The sequence below is a fragment of the Ptychodera flava genome, chromosome 2, assembly GCF_041260155.1.
Source record: "Ptychodera flava strain L36383 chromosome 2, AS_Pfla_20210202, whole genome shotgun sequence".
Lineage (NCBI taxonomy): Eukaryota > Metazoa > Hemichordata > Enteropneusta > Ptychoderidae > Ptychodera > Ptychodera flava.
In genome coordinates, this window is record NC_091929.1 from 31638468 (window position 1) to 31656302 (window position 17835).

Consider the following 17835-nt stretch of genomic DNA (forward strand, 5'->3'; position numbering starts at 1 on the left):
ACCAATTGAATGAATCACTTGTTCTAAAAGAGATGAACTTACTTAATATGTTCTTTGGTGTTGCAGAGTCTGACGATGAGGATATGAGTGAAGAAGAACTTCTTCCTGTGGAAGAGAAAGCAAATGACTTACAATGGAAAGAACCAACCAAGCAAGAGATTGACGTTGTTGAAGAGGCAGAGTTGGAAGATGCCAAAGATAAGGAGAAAACAGAACCAGAAGCTGCAGGTGCTGCAGAGGTCAAAGGAGAGGCAGCAGATGATAAGAATGAATCACCAGAAGAAAGATATGATCATAAAGCACAGGTTGCAAGTATTACAAGCTTGAAATTACAATGGTTAACACAGCCTGAACCACCCGATCACTCTCAGTGGGGCAGAAGAAGCCTGCCGAAGCCAACTCCTCCCAAGCTTGTATTCCCAGAGGAAGAGAAGCCACCGCCTGTTCCTCCACTTCCATCTCAAGAGGATCTGGCAAAGGCTAATATCATTGATGCTGAAGATTCAGAAAGTAAGAAAGAGGCAGACAGCAAAGGAAAGGAGGAAACTGGGGACGCTGCTGTCAAGGAGAAAGGAAAAGAGGAACAATCATATGAGGGTCACAGGAACAAACAGCAGGAAGATTCTGACAGTGATGGTGAGATTCTGGTACCCACCTTTGATACAACAACATTTAAGACTAAACTTGAAATAGAAGAAGGTGAAATTGAAGCTAGTGAGGAGAGTGAAGGGGAATTTCTTGTAGAAGTTGGTACCAAGACAGGAGTAGATTTTGTAGATGGTTCTGTCACTAAGGACGATGAAGGTGAGAGTTCTGGATTGGATCGGACAAGTTCGCTGGATGGATCTGGATCACTTGACATGGTTGAGGAGGAGTTTGTATCTCTTGAATGGAAAGATGCAGAATCTGTGGCCAGAGAGTTGGAATCCCAGCAGGTTGATAAAGATGGGGTGCTTGGGGAGGCATTTGAAGAGAATTTGGCTGAGATATATGGCGAGACTTTAAAGAATCTCGATGAAGAAGGGAGTGACAGTGCAGTGAAGGATGAGAGAGCCCAGGTGTCATCTGAAAGTTCAAGAGAACCATCTGTTGACTCTGATGAATTAAGAGAAAAAGTTGACTCTGTACCATCAGAAGGAGAAGGCTCTGTGGAGGAAGGGCATATAGATGTGAATTTGGAGCAACCTGAAAGTACAAACCTTCAGGATAATTCTCGAGAGAAGGTAGATTATGTTGAGGATGATCTAGCAGATGTTTATGGAGACACTTTGGCTAGACTTGAGGCCAAAGGTGAAACCCCTGTAGAAGAGAAAAACATCGCAGAAATCTTCACATTTGAGAAGGTGCATGTGGATGATGTGGAAGAAGGGGAAGTGCTTGAAGAACACTTTGACTTAGAGAGGCAAACACCAAGGACAAATTATGCTCGAAAAAATCTTGTTACACAAGAGGAAATGCTATCTGGTGGTGCACTTCAGCCAGGAGAAGCACCAACAGAAATCTCATTTATAGATGATGTAGATACTGATAGCCCGGTTGAAGAAGAAAAGCCCTCACCAGCACCTCTTGCAAGGGATGAGGAGTTCTCTGATTCAGATGTAGAGGAAGGAGAAATCCTGATTGAGAGTGGATCAACTCATGGTAAAGATTCTGATATTCTAGACTCCATTGAGAGGGATGATAATGAAAGTGCAGGTGTAGCTGCAGATAACAGGAATGAGGTCAAAGCAGTAAACGATGTTGCTCATTTGAGGGTTGCAGACAACTTTGATAATACACCACAGAAAACTCCAGAGTTGAATCTGGACATTACAAATGTCACCAGACGTGCAAAACCAAAACTGCTCCAACTTGAAAAGACGGACATTGAAAACCTTGGACCGGCCACCGAGTCCCCAAGGAGTCCAGGGGCCTCTTCAACAGCAAGTTCAACATTAGAAACAGACACCCTCAAGTCGTACCAAGAAGAACTAATGAATATCTCTAAATTAGACAACTTACAAGATAGCCTGCAAATAGATTCATCACTGCCACCAGAGAAAGATGTTCCACGATCGGGAGAAGCTTCTGAAATAAATGAGTCTCAGAGATCTGTTGAAGACATTGATGTTGCCTTTAAGACAATAAATGAAGCTGTCACAAAGGACACTTCAACAGATTTAACTGACGTAAGTTTTGAGACTGCAGATAGCAGTTTGAGGTATGATGACTCCTTCCTTGATGGGTTGGACAAGACCTCAAGAACTTCGACAATGTCATCAAAACCTGATTCCACGTTCTCCAGGGACAGTATAGACTCTATCAATGCGGACTTGCACATATCTATCATGAGTTCAGATTCAGAATCTGGAGACTCTGCCAAGGCAACTCTTGAGATGTATGCCCGGGAACTGGAGTATCAGAGCATCCGAGATGAGGGCGATGACATTGTTGCAGCCTCCCCAAGAGAGGAGGTAAAACCATTGCCGGGAATGACTCCAAAAGCCAAAGAGAATGACAGTATAACTGAAGTTGATTCAGTCCAAAGGAATTCAAAAACCTCGGAGGACAAGAATGAAGCTCAAGTGCCAAAGAGTAAAAAGGAGATGAAACCACCACCTCTGAAAATGAGCCAGCCGCCAAAACATTCTGTGTCCAAAGGTAAGGTATATACAACGTTTGATGAGTCATTTAATGACATTCCTGCTGTGGACAAGGTTGAAGATAGAGTCTCCCAGGAGAAATCAGGAGTTGTTCAGAAGACCCCTGCAAAGGTTCCAGTCAAACGTGGTAACAAGGAGAAAGTGAAGGGCAAAGCAAAGAAATATGTGGTGCCCGATGATGGCATTTGGGATGAAGAGTTCTACACCCCAATGACGACAGTGACCAAAAATACTTTTTCAGCCAAAGGGGATTCAGATTACAAGGGAACTGCAAAGGCAAAAGCACAAGACAAGAAGAAGGCTGTGGAGGCTAGTGCATCACCCAGCCTGAAATATCGTCCTCTTCCTGTGCCACAAGGACAAAAAGACACCAAACCTGTGCCTCAAAAAGGTTCAGCATCTCCAAGATTGTACAAGGGCAAAAAGGATGACAAGAAAACTAATGGCACAACTTCTCCAAAGGTCAGCACAACTCCAAAAGGAAGCCGAGAACCTTCTCCGAGCGTCACTGCGGGCAATGGCAAAGTAGTGTTCAATAAAAGCGGCAAGGCAAAGAAGAGTGAGAAAGAAAAGGAAGATCGGATGGAGCAGAAGCCACCCAAATCACCCCAAAAATCACCCAAGGAAAGAAAGGGCAAGAAACCCCTAAGTAAAAATAGGGAAGAGCTGAAGAAAATAAACTTAGATGAGAAAAGTAAAACTCCAACAAAAGCTAAAGTTGCTGCTAGTTCCCTCGATGATAGTGCAAAATCGAAAAAGAGCAGCAAAAAGAAGACTGATGAGATGCCCATGGGAGAGATCCGGAGTGCAAAGAAACAAACACCAGTGAAGAAAGCTCCCACAAAAGCCCCACTAGCTAAGTTGGATCTTTCTGATGATTTGCTGTCGGATGGTGACTTGACTCCAGTGGAATCAGTAGTCAAGCCAAAAGCATCAGCTGGTACACCGAGACCACTGCCACCTAGACCCTGTAAGTTCACATAATAACCCTCACCCATCCATAACCTACACAGGGGGGGGGGGGGGGGGGGGGGGGGGTTGCTCATTAAAGGCTTACACAATTCTCAAGTTTATTTCCCTTGCTGGTGGAGGGGATGTGACAGACTACATGATATTGAAATGCATTGTGGGTAAAGAGTCAACTTCTCGCCACAGCAAAAGTTTTAGATTGTGATCTCATAAATACTTTTAACACAAATGTAATTGCTGTCATGGCAGAAAGTTCTGTTTGTTCATGAAACTAGCTAAAGTCATTTTTGGGTTAAATGCCTGTCTTTACCTAGAACTTTGCTTTTGCTTCTGTAATCTTGTGTGCTTTATCAATAGAAATCCGCAATATTGAAAATATGGTTGACTGCCTGAGACTTTTACAACTCATGTAGGTGGCAAAATCGTGTATAAGGTACCCAGAATTGTGTAGGTGACTTTTTACTGGTAAGTTCCTAATCACACTTTCAGGCACAATCCTATTAAAATAATACAATCTTTGGTGTACAATGTTTTTCAGCATCACTGAGTGCAACAGACAGCATCCGGGGTGTCGTGGTTGATGACTTGTCCTCGGACACGTCAGAAGACGAATTGTCTGCAGTTACACCAACTGAATCTCACTCATCAGACAAGAAGAAGAAATCCAAGAGGAAATCACTAGCCAAGAAACTCAAGGTAGATACTGATATACATTTGTCCACGATTCTAACTCACGGCATATGAACCCTTTGTGAAGTTTTCTGATGTAATTGGATTGTAATCCAATATTTTTGAAATTTTTGCAGGGAACTTCAGAACTATACTTTTCTTCCATAACTCCATCTTTGTACTTATGACAAGGGTTTTGAATTTTGAACATAATTGATTACTGTGTGTCAGTTTTCTCTTGAAAAGTAGGTCAGAATGAGTTGTGTTACACAGATATTGAAACATTTTCATAAACCCAATACATTTTGTCTGTTTTGATGAAATTGTAAACTAAATGAAAAGATGCTTTTATGAGGTAAGAAAGCCATAAACAAGAAGAAACAGGTATTTTTCTGTCAATTATAAGTGCAAATGCAAACAGAATGGGAATATCTCTGTTATAAGGTATTCTTGCATCATGTGGTTCAAGCTTACTGGAATCTTTACTTTATGTTAAAATATGACACAACTGTATTATTATTAGTTCAAGAGATCATTTTCAATGTGAATATGTATGTAAAGTTACAGTTTGCAAGATATGGTGATGTCAAAGGTCATGTGCATGATTGGCATTGATATCCATTCATAAGAAGATGTAACTGTTAATTATCTTTTTCACTATTTTTGTTTTTAATGTCAGCTACAGTTTCATGTTCTGTTCTCAAAAGCATGTTGAGGTACACAGTATTCAGCTTGTCAACTGAGCCTTTACATGTATGAACTGCATGGTTTTGTTAGCTCCCATAGCCATATGTATATATGGCAATGGAAGCTATTCTTATAGGCTAGGAAAATGTCTGTATGTATGTATGTCTGTATGTCTGTATGTCTGTACGTCTGTATGTCTGTATGTCTGTATGTCTGTCCGTCAACATCAAAAACTCCAAACCACTGTACATTTCATCTTGATATTTGGTGTGTACATGGATGATGGGCTGTAGATGAGATTTTGTTCAAATGAAGTTGTCATTGCCAAAAATATGCAAATTAAGTGAAAAAATGTAAAAACAGTCAAAATTGAAAAAACTCAATAACCACTGAGCGATTACATGAAAAATTAGCATGTAAGTCTTTGGGCTGACATGAAATGATTGTGCACATCTTGGGTCAGTATCTTGGACTTGCTATTTTTCATGAATTTTTTTGTAATTTTCTCCCATTTTTGGTCAAAAATCTCCTGCTCTGAAACCACAAGTCCGATTGATTTGAAACTTGGTATGGAAGTGCATAGGAGTGACCTTTCCCAAATTTGGGCAAATCGTGGTGAAATTTGCATATTTTTAGTTTACACGTCCATAGACTCCCATGTATAAGGCAGATCTCCGTAGACTCCCATGTATAAGGCCACAAAAATAAAATTTAGTTTCTCATCGTACTCATGTTGCAAAAAGGATGCAGTGACACAATTTTTAGTCCCCACGGATGAAGTCCAGTGAGCTTATAGATTGGGGTCATGTCCGTCTGTTCGTCCATCCGTGAGTCCATCCGTTCACGCAGATATCTCGGATATTTTGACAAAATGTCATGTGACCTTGATGACCTTTGATCTCAAATATACATATTTGTCCATAACTCAGTAACCACAAGTGCTACCACCCTTCATATATGGTATGATGGGACAGCTTATGACGCCACAAATTGTACCTCATTACTTATGCACATATCTAATTTTGAGCGAGCCAATAGAGCTAGAGGTCTGATTTTTGGTATATAGGGATAACTTAGCAAAACAATTTTTTTGACAAAATGTCATGTGACCTCGGTGACCTTTGACCTCAAATATACATATTTGTCCATAACTCAGTAACCACAAGTGCTACTCCCTTCGTGTATGGTATGATGGGACACCTTATGACGCCACATATTGTACCTCATTACTTATGCGCATATCTAATTTGAGCGAGCCAATAGAGCTAGAGGTCTGATTTTTGGTATATAGGATAACTTAGCGATACAATTTTTTTGACAAAATGTCATGTGACCTTGATGACCTTTGATCTCAAATATACATATTTGTCCATAACTCAGTAACCACAAGTGCTACCACCCTTCATATATGGTATGATGGGACAGCTTATGACGCCACAAATTGTACCTCATTAATTATGCACATATCTAATTTTGAGCGAGCCAATAGAGCTAGAGGTCTGATTTTTGGTATATAGGGATAACTTAGCAAAACAATTTTTTTTACAAAATGTCATGTGACCTCGGTGACCTTTGACCTCAAATATACATATTTGTCCATAACTCAGTAACCACAAGTGCTACTCCCTTCATGTATGGTATGATGGGACACCTTATGACGCCACATATTGTACCACATTAATTATGCGCATATCTAATTTTGAGCGAGCCAATAGAGCTAGAGGTCTGATTTTTGGTATATAGGGATACTTAGCAATACAATTTTTTTGACAAAATGTCACGTGACCTCGGTGACCTTTGACCTTAAATATACATATTTGTCCATAACTCAGTAACCACAAGTGCTACAGCCTTCATGTATGGTATGATGGGACACCTTATGACGCCACATATTGTACCTCATTAATTATGCGCATATCTAATTTTGAGCGAGCCAATAGAGCTAGAGGTCTGATTTTTGGTATATAGGGATAGCTTAGCAATACAATTTTTTTGACAAAATGCCATGTGACCTTTGACCTCAATATACATATTTGTCCATAACTCGGTAACCACAAGTGCTACAGCCTTCATGTATGGTATGATGGGACACCTTATGACGCCACATATTGTACCTCATTAATTATGTGCATATCTAATTTTGAGCGAGCCAATAGAGCTAGAGGTCTGATTTTTGGTATATAGGGATAACTTAGCAATACAATTTTTTTGACAAAATGTCATGTGACCTCGGTGACCTTTGACCTCAAATATACATATTTGTCCATAACTCAGTAACCACAAGTGCTACTCCCTTCATGTATGGTATGATGGGACAGCTTATGACGCCACATATTGTACCTCATTAATTATGCATATATCTAATTTGAGTGAGCCAATAGAGCTAGAGGTCTGATTTTTGGTATATAGGGATAACTTAGCAAACAATTTTTTTTGACAAAATGTCACGTGACCTCGGTGACCTTTGACCTCAAATATACATATTTTTCCATAACTCGGTAACCACAAGTGCTACACCCTTCATGTTTGGTATGATTGGACACCTTATGACGCCACATATTGTACCTCAATAATTATGTGCATATCTCATTCTGAGCGAGCCAATAGAGCTGGATGTCTGATTTTTGGTATATAGGGATAACTATAGGAGAGAAATTTTTTGACCAAATGTCATGTGATCTCGATGACCTTTTACCTAAAATATATGTTTATGTCAATAAATAAGTAAACACAAGTGCTATGTCCTTTGTATTTAGTAGGATGGGAGACCTTATGACAACACACGCTTTACCTCATTAATTATGTACACATCTAATTCTGGGCAAGCGAATAGAGCTAGAGATCTGATTTTTTGGCATATAGGGATTAATTAGCAATATAATTTTTTTTTTCAAAATGTCATGTGACCTCGATGACCTTTGACCTTGATTATATATATATATATATACATATTTCAGTAACCACAAGTTCTAACCCTGCAATTTTGATAGGATATTAGACCTTAAGATGTCACATCTTGTACCTCATTTATAATGCGCATAGTATTTCTTGGCTGGCCAATACTGCTAGAGGTCTGATCTTTTTTCCCGATTGAACCATAACTTAGACATGCCTCATGTGTTTCAAATTGGGAACAACGACATAGACCTATGTGCCCATAGATCTCAACATATACACTCCAGTGATACTTCTTAATGACACCCACATTTTCCTGCCCCATCAAGACTAATACTCCTATTACAAGTGGGGACTATGTCATTGTAAATGACTTGTTGAGTTAATGGTTGTATCACAGTATTCGATATATCTAATTCTGTATTTTTTCCATTTTATATTCTGAATAATTACATTAAACATATTTCACTGTCTCCAGTACATTTTATTTAAGTATTTTCACTTCATGCACTTTATCCCTTTCACACATGTTCAAATATCTGACCAGAGAACAAACACTAAATAGTCCAGGATGGGAGCTACAGTGTCATTGACGCTATCGTTGATACAGTGAATTCTGGTCTGGACCAGAAGTCAAATGTAAACAATAACAGCACATTTTCCGCATGCAGATGCTGTGTTGACAAACTAAATAATATTTAAATATGCCTTGTGGGATTTGAACATGACCTTGCAATTGATATGCAAAACAAATATAGTGACAAAAATCATCAAAAGTTTAGCCACTTTCCCTCAAAGCATGCCCCTTCTGTTCTAGCCAAAGTGTGAAAAATCCATACTTGTTGATACATCATGTGACCTTTTTGCATATTGTATGCTTTTATACATGTTCCCCAAGGAGGAATAGAGTGCTTTGACAGTTAGTGACAAAATGGCTGTGTGAAATGGGCGTGTGTGGTCATCCAGTGAGCAAGTTTTAGTGACAGAGTTGCCTTTAAAGGGACAAAGTCGGCCATTTTTCATTAATTTTGTTTTATGCGAGATACTACTTATATTGTTTGATATGTTGAAAGATACTGAATGAATGGGTGGCCATGCATATATTCGACCCCGGTTTTAGGCACGATAAATGAAACCATCGTGAAAATGAATTAATGGTCATGACCATTAATTGATTTTTACGATTGTTTCATTGATCATGTCTAAAACCGGGGTTGAATATTCTAGTATTCGTGGTCACTCATTCATTCAGTATCTTTCGACATGCCAAACAATGTAAGTAGTATCTCGCATCAAATAAAATTCATGAAAACTGGCCGACTTTGTCCCTTTAATGTATGTATATTGTAAATGTATCCAAACATGGTGTGAGCTTTTTTTATTGGCAACCTCGAAGTGTGACTATACTTTAGTGCTTTCCCGCATCTTTTGGTTTTTGTGCGCAGATTCTGTGACTGTATTTTTGCATACTGTCATGCAACCATTTTTTTCAGAGTCCACCACAAGCTGACTGTCTGAAGTAGAAAACATCCTTCATACTGTAGTCATTGTAGATGTGATGTTGCTTTGAAACTGTCGTAGACCATGTCTCTGTCGAAATCAGTCTCAGTTATGAAATACAGTATTCGCTATCCTTCAGTGCAGATCATGATTTTACACTGGTCTCTTAAGATAGCACCCTGTGTTCAGTTTTGGCCAATGCTAACATAATTTGCAGCAAATTCTGTCGCCTTTGGACACGTTTTTATTGCAGGAGCTCGTGTTCAGAACCCTTATTGTGTAATATACTTCGCTTTTCTTCAAAACATTCCTTTGACAAAGGACCATTTGTGGTTCTTGAAATAAGAGTGATAATTCCTCAAGTCAAGCTAGAAATTTCAGAGAAATATTTTTTGCCAAATTGCTACGATAGAATTTGTAACATCATTTCAAAATGGCCCATTTTCATAGCTGGTACCTTTTTGAAAAAGCTTTTTTTTGTGTGACTGGTATCTTAATTAACAATACAAATAGCATGATGGCTTTAGTTCACTGCTCCAGAAAATATGGAAAAGTTTACAAGTTTGTCATAAAATGTACTGCTATAAAAGTCAAAATTGAAAACCACAACCACTATTCCATTGGTCAAGAAATTCACTCTCATATTGTGCATTCTGTTTGATGTCCAGTTTACAAAGAAACTGGCTCTGGATAGCAGATTATATGGTACTACACGAACTGAAACATTTCTGTTTTGCGCTGCCTATGTGTCTGCACAAATCCCTAACCCTAACCAATAACCAAACTATGCTCTATTTGCAGGTCTTTAAACGCAGGAAATCTAAGGTACCCCATCATGCCATTTGGTCCTTGTTTTTCTTTTGTTTCATTTTGTTTTGTCGTTCTCTCCACTCTGTACATGTGTCTACCTATCCACTAACAAATCAAGTCTTCAAAAATGTGTAACACATCATACCTTTCCCTTTGTAAATACCTTCCAGCTGCCCCTTGTCCCTCCAGCCCCTGTATTCCTTACATACAGTAATGTCGCTCAAGAAAATTATACATCTGATACATCTAGATTATTCTGTAGGTTAAACTTACGTATGAAGGCATTCAGTTGTCAGGTGACTGTTGAAACCATGTTTCATTGAATAGTACCGGTATGTCAGACATATAATTTGCCTTGAAGGTTCATTACCAGTTAAGGTCTTCAATCAATCCATAACAGAAAGAGACAGGGGGGACTATGTCATCCACAATGACTTGGTGTTCTGTGTGATGATTCAGTGTCTTCTTGTACACATTATAGTATGCTGAAATATCCAACATTTGGCTTCTCAAGGCAATTTGCACCATAGATGATTTTTCGGTGTTGTTATTTTTGGTAAATGAACTTACACATTATCAACAAGGAATTATGCAACTCCTGTCTGTGGACCATGAGATAAAGTCACATACTGGATATTTCCATGTGCTTTTGGGAGAAGATGAAGAAACAGAAGTAGCTTATACATAGAGGAAAACATTGAAAAGACTTTCAAAAGTGAAAAGTTGCTTGTGGCTATAAAGGGGCTGTGAATGCAAATTGAGTTCACTGCCAGCGTGTTGATACAGTCTGTCTACTTGTCAAAAGTTAATGTTACACATGGTGTTTGGGCAGGATGTAATGTTGTCTTTCTCTGGAACAGATGTACAAAATTTGAGTTGTTAATATCCAGATAGAAATATCAGAAGCTACTACTATTATCCCTTTAAAAATGATGCAAGGGATAATGGAATAGATAAAGGCTCTATGATACAGATAAAGTATGCATAAACCTTCACCTCAGATCGCCTCCCTATCACCGCTAGATCGCCTCTGTATCGATTCTGACATGGCCTCATTATCGCTGTCGCCTCAGTTTGTTTATTTTCTATATCGTTTCATTACCGCCTCCGTATCAGCCTTGCATCGCTGCCGCATCGTATCAGCCTTACATCGCCGCTGCATCGTATCAAGTCAATTTCATGGTCCCAATTGGCCACGGCATATTCACTCAAAAATGCAACAGCAAAGTTGCCGTCTTCGGAAATTTCGCCGCCTGGCATTGCCGATGTTTTTGAGAGAAAAGGTATACAAAATGAAAGATCAAATACATGTGTCCGACATTGTCCATTCATGAAATGCTGCTTCGCTACTCTTGCAAATTGCTTTTATTTGATATGAAGTTTGTATACCGTTTTATTTGCGAACATTTTTGTAACAAGATAGCACTCTGCCAGGGACAGACATTAACGGTTGCAAGTGAAAGTCGCGTTCGGGCAACTGCAAATGAAACACCAGTACCGGTTGCCCGATGAGACAAGTGTCAAAAAATGACGTGGGACAACTTTTCCGCTGACTAGAAACCCAGAAATGTGCGGTACTGTATGCGGATGACCATTTTATATGACTGAAATTAGTATTTTTACGTGTAAATACATGTACGTCCGTGAAAGCGCACAAGAAAAACCTGGCTGTACAAAGTAAGGACAATTGCTAAAATAATAACTGCAGTGTATCATATACTAGTTTAACACATACGGTGATGCCGCCATGAATTCTCCTAACACTTTACACAGTGACCTTTAAACCCGATTGACGTAAATAAATTGTGACGTAGAAGGAAGTCCGTGACCTTTAGTCACAACACATTGATAACAGTCTGATAGTGGGAACTTCCAAGTGTTTCAATAATTGCTACGCAATTCATACTCTAGAGTTACATTCCGCAACCAATTATCCATCAAAAATAAAATTAATTTTAGCAAACTATTGCACCGTGTGAATACGGTATAAATCTGAAAAAATGGGCCTACATGTGTCACGCCGCACCGATCACTCTAAATCACGTACCCACATCGTCCGAGACGTTCGAATTCATGATTATTAACCGATCATTTACCTTCAACTAAATGAAGTTTTGTCTACATTCTCAATTTTTGCTGACTTTTGACGAAATGACATCGATTTTTCATGCTCATATCCGATGTCTTTGAGTTCCGTGCAGCCAAGAAGAAATTGAGTCGATCGACATGGTGGCGACCTCATGTCGACCCAAGTGAAAATGTGCTCTGATTTCTTTTTTTCAGAACTTTCGACAAAACCATTGCTTCTATTACATCTTACAAAAATGCGCTGTGCCATGTCTCCGCATTTCTAAACATCGTTGTTGAGAAAAGAACATGACACAGCAGGCCTGCTCAGCTGTTAAGAGAGGTCATGGCAAAAGGTCGTGTAAATTAGCAGTGAGTGAGCATGGTGAGCGATTATGCATGGTTGCAACGTCAAAAGATCGCGATTTTTGCAGTCGCGAATATTGCAAAAATAAATCGTTCGCTTATCGTTCTTTTTATTGTTTGACGCGATGCAAGTTTAAAATAAAAGGACACACCTTTTATGGGCGGGAATGAGGCAATGCGCTAGTGAAATGATATAGAAACAATGCGGAAACAATGTGGAAACGATGTGTTAAAGATACGAAACAACCGAGTGAGCGATGTTGGATTAGGGGTTGGGCGATGCGGAAACGATACGGAAACGATAATGAGGCTAAAAAAGCGAAGCTTTGAGCGGTACTTTATCTGTAGAGTTATTTTTGGTGTGTAAATAGATCAGAGAGGTCCATTTTGAGATTGAAAAAAGATATCTTGTCATCAGCATTGGCTTTTCCTAGTCCATTATTTTATGGGTGAATAAGTCTTAGAGTACTGTAAAATGTAACAGCATGCAGTTTGTCACTCATAACAGTGGCATTTCAATATTCTAAAATGTGCATTATTCTTCAGTTTTCAAGTACCAGCAATTTCAGAGACTTTCATTTTTGAGTCTTCAATACTATCTCAAATTAACTTCAAAAATGGTAATACAGAGCTTTTGGGCACTTTAGGATGACTTTTGCGAGAGAATAAGAATGGGAATTTTAGTGCACTAATAATATCCAGGTGGTGTAAATTACTACTTCAACGATTGCAGAAAGTGACACTTTTTATGTTCAATTCCCCAGTGATGGTTTTGTTCTCATATAAGGATGGCTGATTGATGTTTTTAAATTACATAAAAGGGTTTGCGTTGAACAAAACATACTGTCTAAATTGAGGAGTTGCCAACACTGTCAGGTGTTACTGTCTTCTCACGGTAATATCAGTTGAGTACAAAGAAATAAAGTCTGTGAAAGTTGAAACATTGTCTGGAAGGTCAGATGTAGTCAAAACAACAAAACCAGATCTGCACAAAAGAGGCTTGCAAATGAATGCATATTGTACAGTTAGCTGGATGTGTGTGGATGCATGGTGTTGTTTTGACTATGTTTGACCTCCTTCCAGACAACTTTCGCAGAGTTGATTTCTTTGTTATTGACTGATATTACCGCCAGACGATAGTGACACCTACATATCAGTGTTGGCAACTCCTCAAGTTAGACAGTCTGTCTAGTTTCTGTATTGCCAACAGTTCAACTCACACCGCTGTAACTGTAATTGTTGATGTATTTCCCATTATTTTTTTTTATTATGTTTGTCAAACAGTTTCTTGTTCTACTCCCAAAGTCTTATCAAAGTGCCCGATGTTACGTGTGCCATGTCAGATGTTGCACTTCAGTCAATAGACTTGTATGAACTCGTCCTATGCTGATTTACCAATGAACAGATTTGGGTGGTGGTTTCATTACCAAGTGTCATACATGTGAGAGGCACAATTCTCTGTTATTCCAGCTGAAGTCATCTTCTGACGAGTGTGTGTGGACATAATTATTTACAACAAAGGGGAATTGACATAATTATTTACAACGAAAGGGAACTACAACAACCTGCCCTTCATTTATGCTCACTCTTTCATCCCTATTTTTTCCAAGATTGGAATGATCTCTCAGCGTAAAAACAATGGCATTGTATCATGATATGGTTTTCATATAATTACTGTGAATATTATACCTTGAGAATATGTTTGTGATATTTTCATTCTGTGTTCTTTATGTGTGGTGATTGGTGTATTTCAACAAACTTTATTACATGTTCATACACTGGAGGAGATCCATGTCTATTTTTTCACACTCATTAGTTTTGTAGAATGTTTCTTTATAACAATATGTAATCCCAGATTTCCTGTAAAAACAAGTTCTGTGTCTACCACGGCTGTGAAGATTCTTTTTCAAAAATCACTTTCCATTGAAAAAATTATATTTGTAATAGATCTACAAACACCAGAGTTATTATTATTGCTCATTTGTTCATAGAATGTTCTCATTTTTTCGTAGAATGTTGTTTATGATAATACAGTGTACAGGTCTATAACCCCAAGGTCTTTGTTAAGCACTGTATCTATCGTGGCTACAAAGTTAAATGGCAATCACCTTCAAATGATAAAATAAATTTTGAGAATTGTTCAGTCACTTAAAACGAGAGCATTTGTGTTGATGCGGTGTACATTAACATGTCGTTGTCAGTTGGATTTAATATAAACAAATAATTTTAATTGCAAAATGTTATTGATTTGAAAATCATTGGTAAAATTTAGTTTGCATGGTAGTCAGTAACATCTCAAAATATGAATGCGGTATTCTTGAAATCCCTGCAATCCTGTGTCCCTTTATCCTCTGTTTTGTGTTAATTTTCTTTGAGCTCATTGTTCCATTTTCCTCAGTGTCAAAAATCTGAAAATGCACTCAGTGAAATGTGTGGGTTTTTTTTCAAAACCAAGATGGGCTTAAGGTGAAAATTTAGCCAATCAGATGCAATATTCAGATTCAACGCCCAGATGTGATATCAGGTTGGGGAGTTCTTAGCAAATATGGCTCCCTAGCTATCAAAGTCATAAAAAGCTACAAAACTAGACCACCCAAGGTTTTGAAGAAAAGTCAGCCATCACTTTGTGGATTTTTTAGCCTGTTCTGCAGTGTTTTACATCCGGTTCATATCCAGAGTTTTAACATGCATGACGTAATAACAACGTTTCATTTCATAGGTTGGCATCACTATGATCCACAAGCAATAGGATAACCCAATTGTGATGGACATGTTCCACTATAAAAACAGGGGACTTGCTTGACATTTTAGTTTTTTTATCTTCATGACAGGACAAGTCTTCGGCAAAGTTTACAGAGGAAGAGCTGAATGAAAAACTGACAAAGAAAGTGCAAAAGGCAGCTAGAAAACAACACAGGCAGCAAGAATTGAGGAGACTCCGCATGGCCCAGGAGATTCAACGACATCTTCAAGAAGTGGAAGTCAAACAGAGGATGCTGGAAGACAGAGGTGTGGAACTTGAGAAGTCATTCCGTGGTGAAAGCTGTAAGTATATTGTTGACCATTTTATGGACATATTTTGAAATTTGCATTGAAATACAATTACATGATCCGAGAAGAGGTAACTACTAAAATTGAATTCTAAGATTGCAGTTTATCTAGTCTGTGCTGCCCATGATAGTCATTTGCATGGAACTGAAGTATGATAGCTTAACTGACCATTTCTGATCATCATTGTAAAAACATTAAGATAGATAGATATCGAAAGATACTGTTGAAATTTGCTAAAGATGAAAAGTATGCATAAGACACTGAAACGGTGTTATCTTGGTTTTAATGTCTAAACTTGTATCAGGTACATAGACATATGAATGACTGCATGATGGCATTCGTAACTAAAGAGGAACTACTGAGATTTCAGGTTTCAATGTTAAACCTCGCACTTGTTCCTGTACTACTGTACTCGTCCGAGTATGAGCCCCCGGTTCGGCAACACAAAACGACGGCAAAACTAGGGGAGGGCTTATACTCGAGCAACCCCATGTAATCTGCAATGGACGCTAATTATGCAAATTTTATGCACGATTTTTTTCAACACCACTTGATCTTTCTATTGCGTTCAAAATCGACTTACACATCCAAAGAAATTGATTATACAATCTCTGAATACAGAAGTGACATTTTGGTGAAATTTCAGCGTCAAAAAAACCCCTAAACTTGAAACAAAGACGTCATGTATGGTGCTAATCAACAGTATCAGTAATGTGAACTGGCATGTACAGCCTACACGGAAAGGCAACTCAACATTCCAGTATTAAACTGTCTACATCTTGTTAAAACAACAACATAGCAGTGAAAATTGTAATAGTCACCAGGAAAGTCTTCACAAATGAAAGGATAATTGCTTCAAACAAAAGAAACTGCATGTTTAGAGGATGAAAACATAATGGTCATGAATGAAATGAACAATGGCCGACATGAGAGAGACTATTCTATTTAGGGGACAGGGGTGAGCAGGGTCAAAGAATCAAGAAAGTATTGGAAAAACGTGTCATTTTCCTTACAATGCTGTCGAGGGAACTCCAGTTTCCATTGTTTTAATATTTTTAATAGTTTCTTTTTATCTAAAGTAATTTTATCAAGTTTAATGACCAAATATACTCTCCTAACCTTTCTGTATTTGAGTTACACTAGGGTAGGGGCTTATACAGGGATGTAATGCATTTTCAAAAATCATCTGAAATCAGTAGGGCCTTATACACGAGCAGGGGCTTATACTCGGACGAGTACGGTAGTATGATCCAGTTCCATGGGACTAGTGCATATGTAAGTCTGATGGAACATTTAACCTGTTCACCCCCAATTTCCTGTAAACAGGTCCACTACCACCATTGATAACAATGGGATCGGGCCAAACCACAGTGGTGAAAGGGTTAATGTATAGTACATAGTGATCATTGGTGATGAACACAGTACGATTAGATTTGGCTAACAGGAACCGTGCATTTTACTTGATGCCAGTCACAGTTACAGCTACTTGCCCTGTAATTCTATATTACTTGTATCCATGATATATTAAGGTGTATGCACCTCGAAAGTGAAAGACTTAAACTTTTGCTCTAACTTTCCTCAAGGAATCTTTCAATCATTCTCTTTCAAAATCAAGAATAAAAATAGGGGGTCACCGTGCAAATTTTGGTACTAGAGAAACAAATAACCCAAGATTTACCGATATTAGAAATTCAAAATGGCTGCCATCCCTGTGTTAACTCTATGAGAGAAAATAAAATTTTCGAATTTCGAAAAACTAAGCCGATAAAAAGTTTTCTTTCACCAAGAGCTTTAAAATGAACCCCCACATGTGGTATATCAGAAGAGAATTGTAAAAGTTTGAGAGTCCGAATGTCTGTCCCCGAGGTGCGTTCTACCTTAATAAGTCCATCTGTACTTACCAGTCTCCTCTGCTTACCATCTTTTCAGCGGATGAAAAAGACGATGAGGGCACTCTGATGCAAGAATGGTTCTCACTGATCAATGAAAAGAATTCTCTTGTCAGATTTGAACAGGAACTCACAATACAGTAAGTTATCCAGTGCTAGCACGTTCATGATATTTTGCCTAGCATGAATATTTCGGAAAATGACATTTTTTCTTTTGTGAAGAGAGTATCTTTGAGTTGTGATGGGTACCTTTCAAAACATAGGTGAATCTGTAAATATTCTGATCTTCG

General features: G+C 38.5%; 1 protein-coding gene across 3 annotated transcripts in view; it reads left to right on the forward strand.

The window, feature by feature from the left end:
* The window catches only part of LOC139119200 (F-actin-monooxygenase MICAL3-like), an 81104-nt gene that overhangs the window by 57367 nt on the left and 5902 nt on the right, over nucleotides 1-17835 (forward strand). For 2 of the 3 annotated variants that reach the window (XM_070682887.1, XM_070682896.1), the window contains 5 exons: nucleotides 67-3612; nucleotides 4150-4307; nucleotides 10164-10187; nucleotides 15437-15650; nucleotides 17586-17685. In XM_070682887.1, coding sequence (XP_070538988.1) covers nucleotides 67-3612; nucleotides 4150-4307; nucleotides 10164-10187; nucleotides 15437-15650; nucleotides 17586-17685 — 4042 coding nt within the window. The remainder of the gene's footprint in view (nucleotides 1-66; nucleotides 3613-4149; nucleotides 4308-10163; nucleotides 10188-15436; nucleotides 15651-17585; nucleotides 17686-17835) is intronic. The other variant, XM_070682893.1, reaches the window with a different exon arrangement.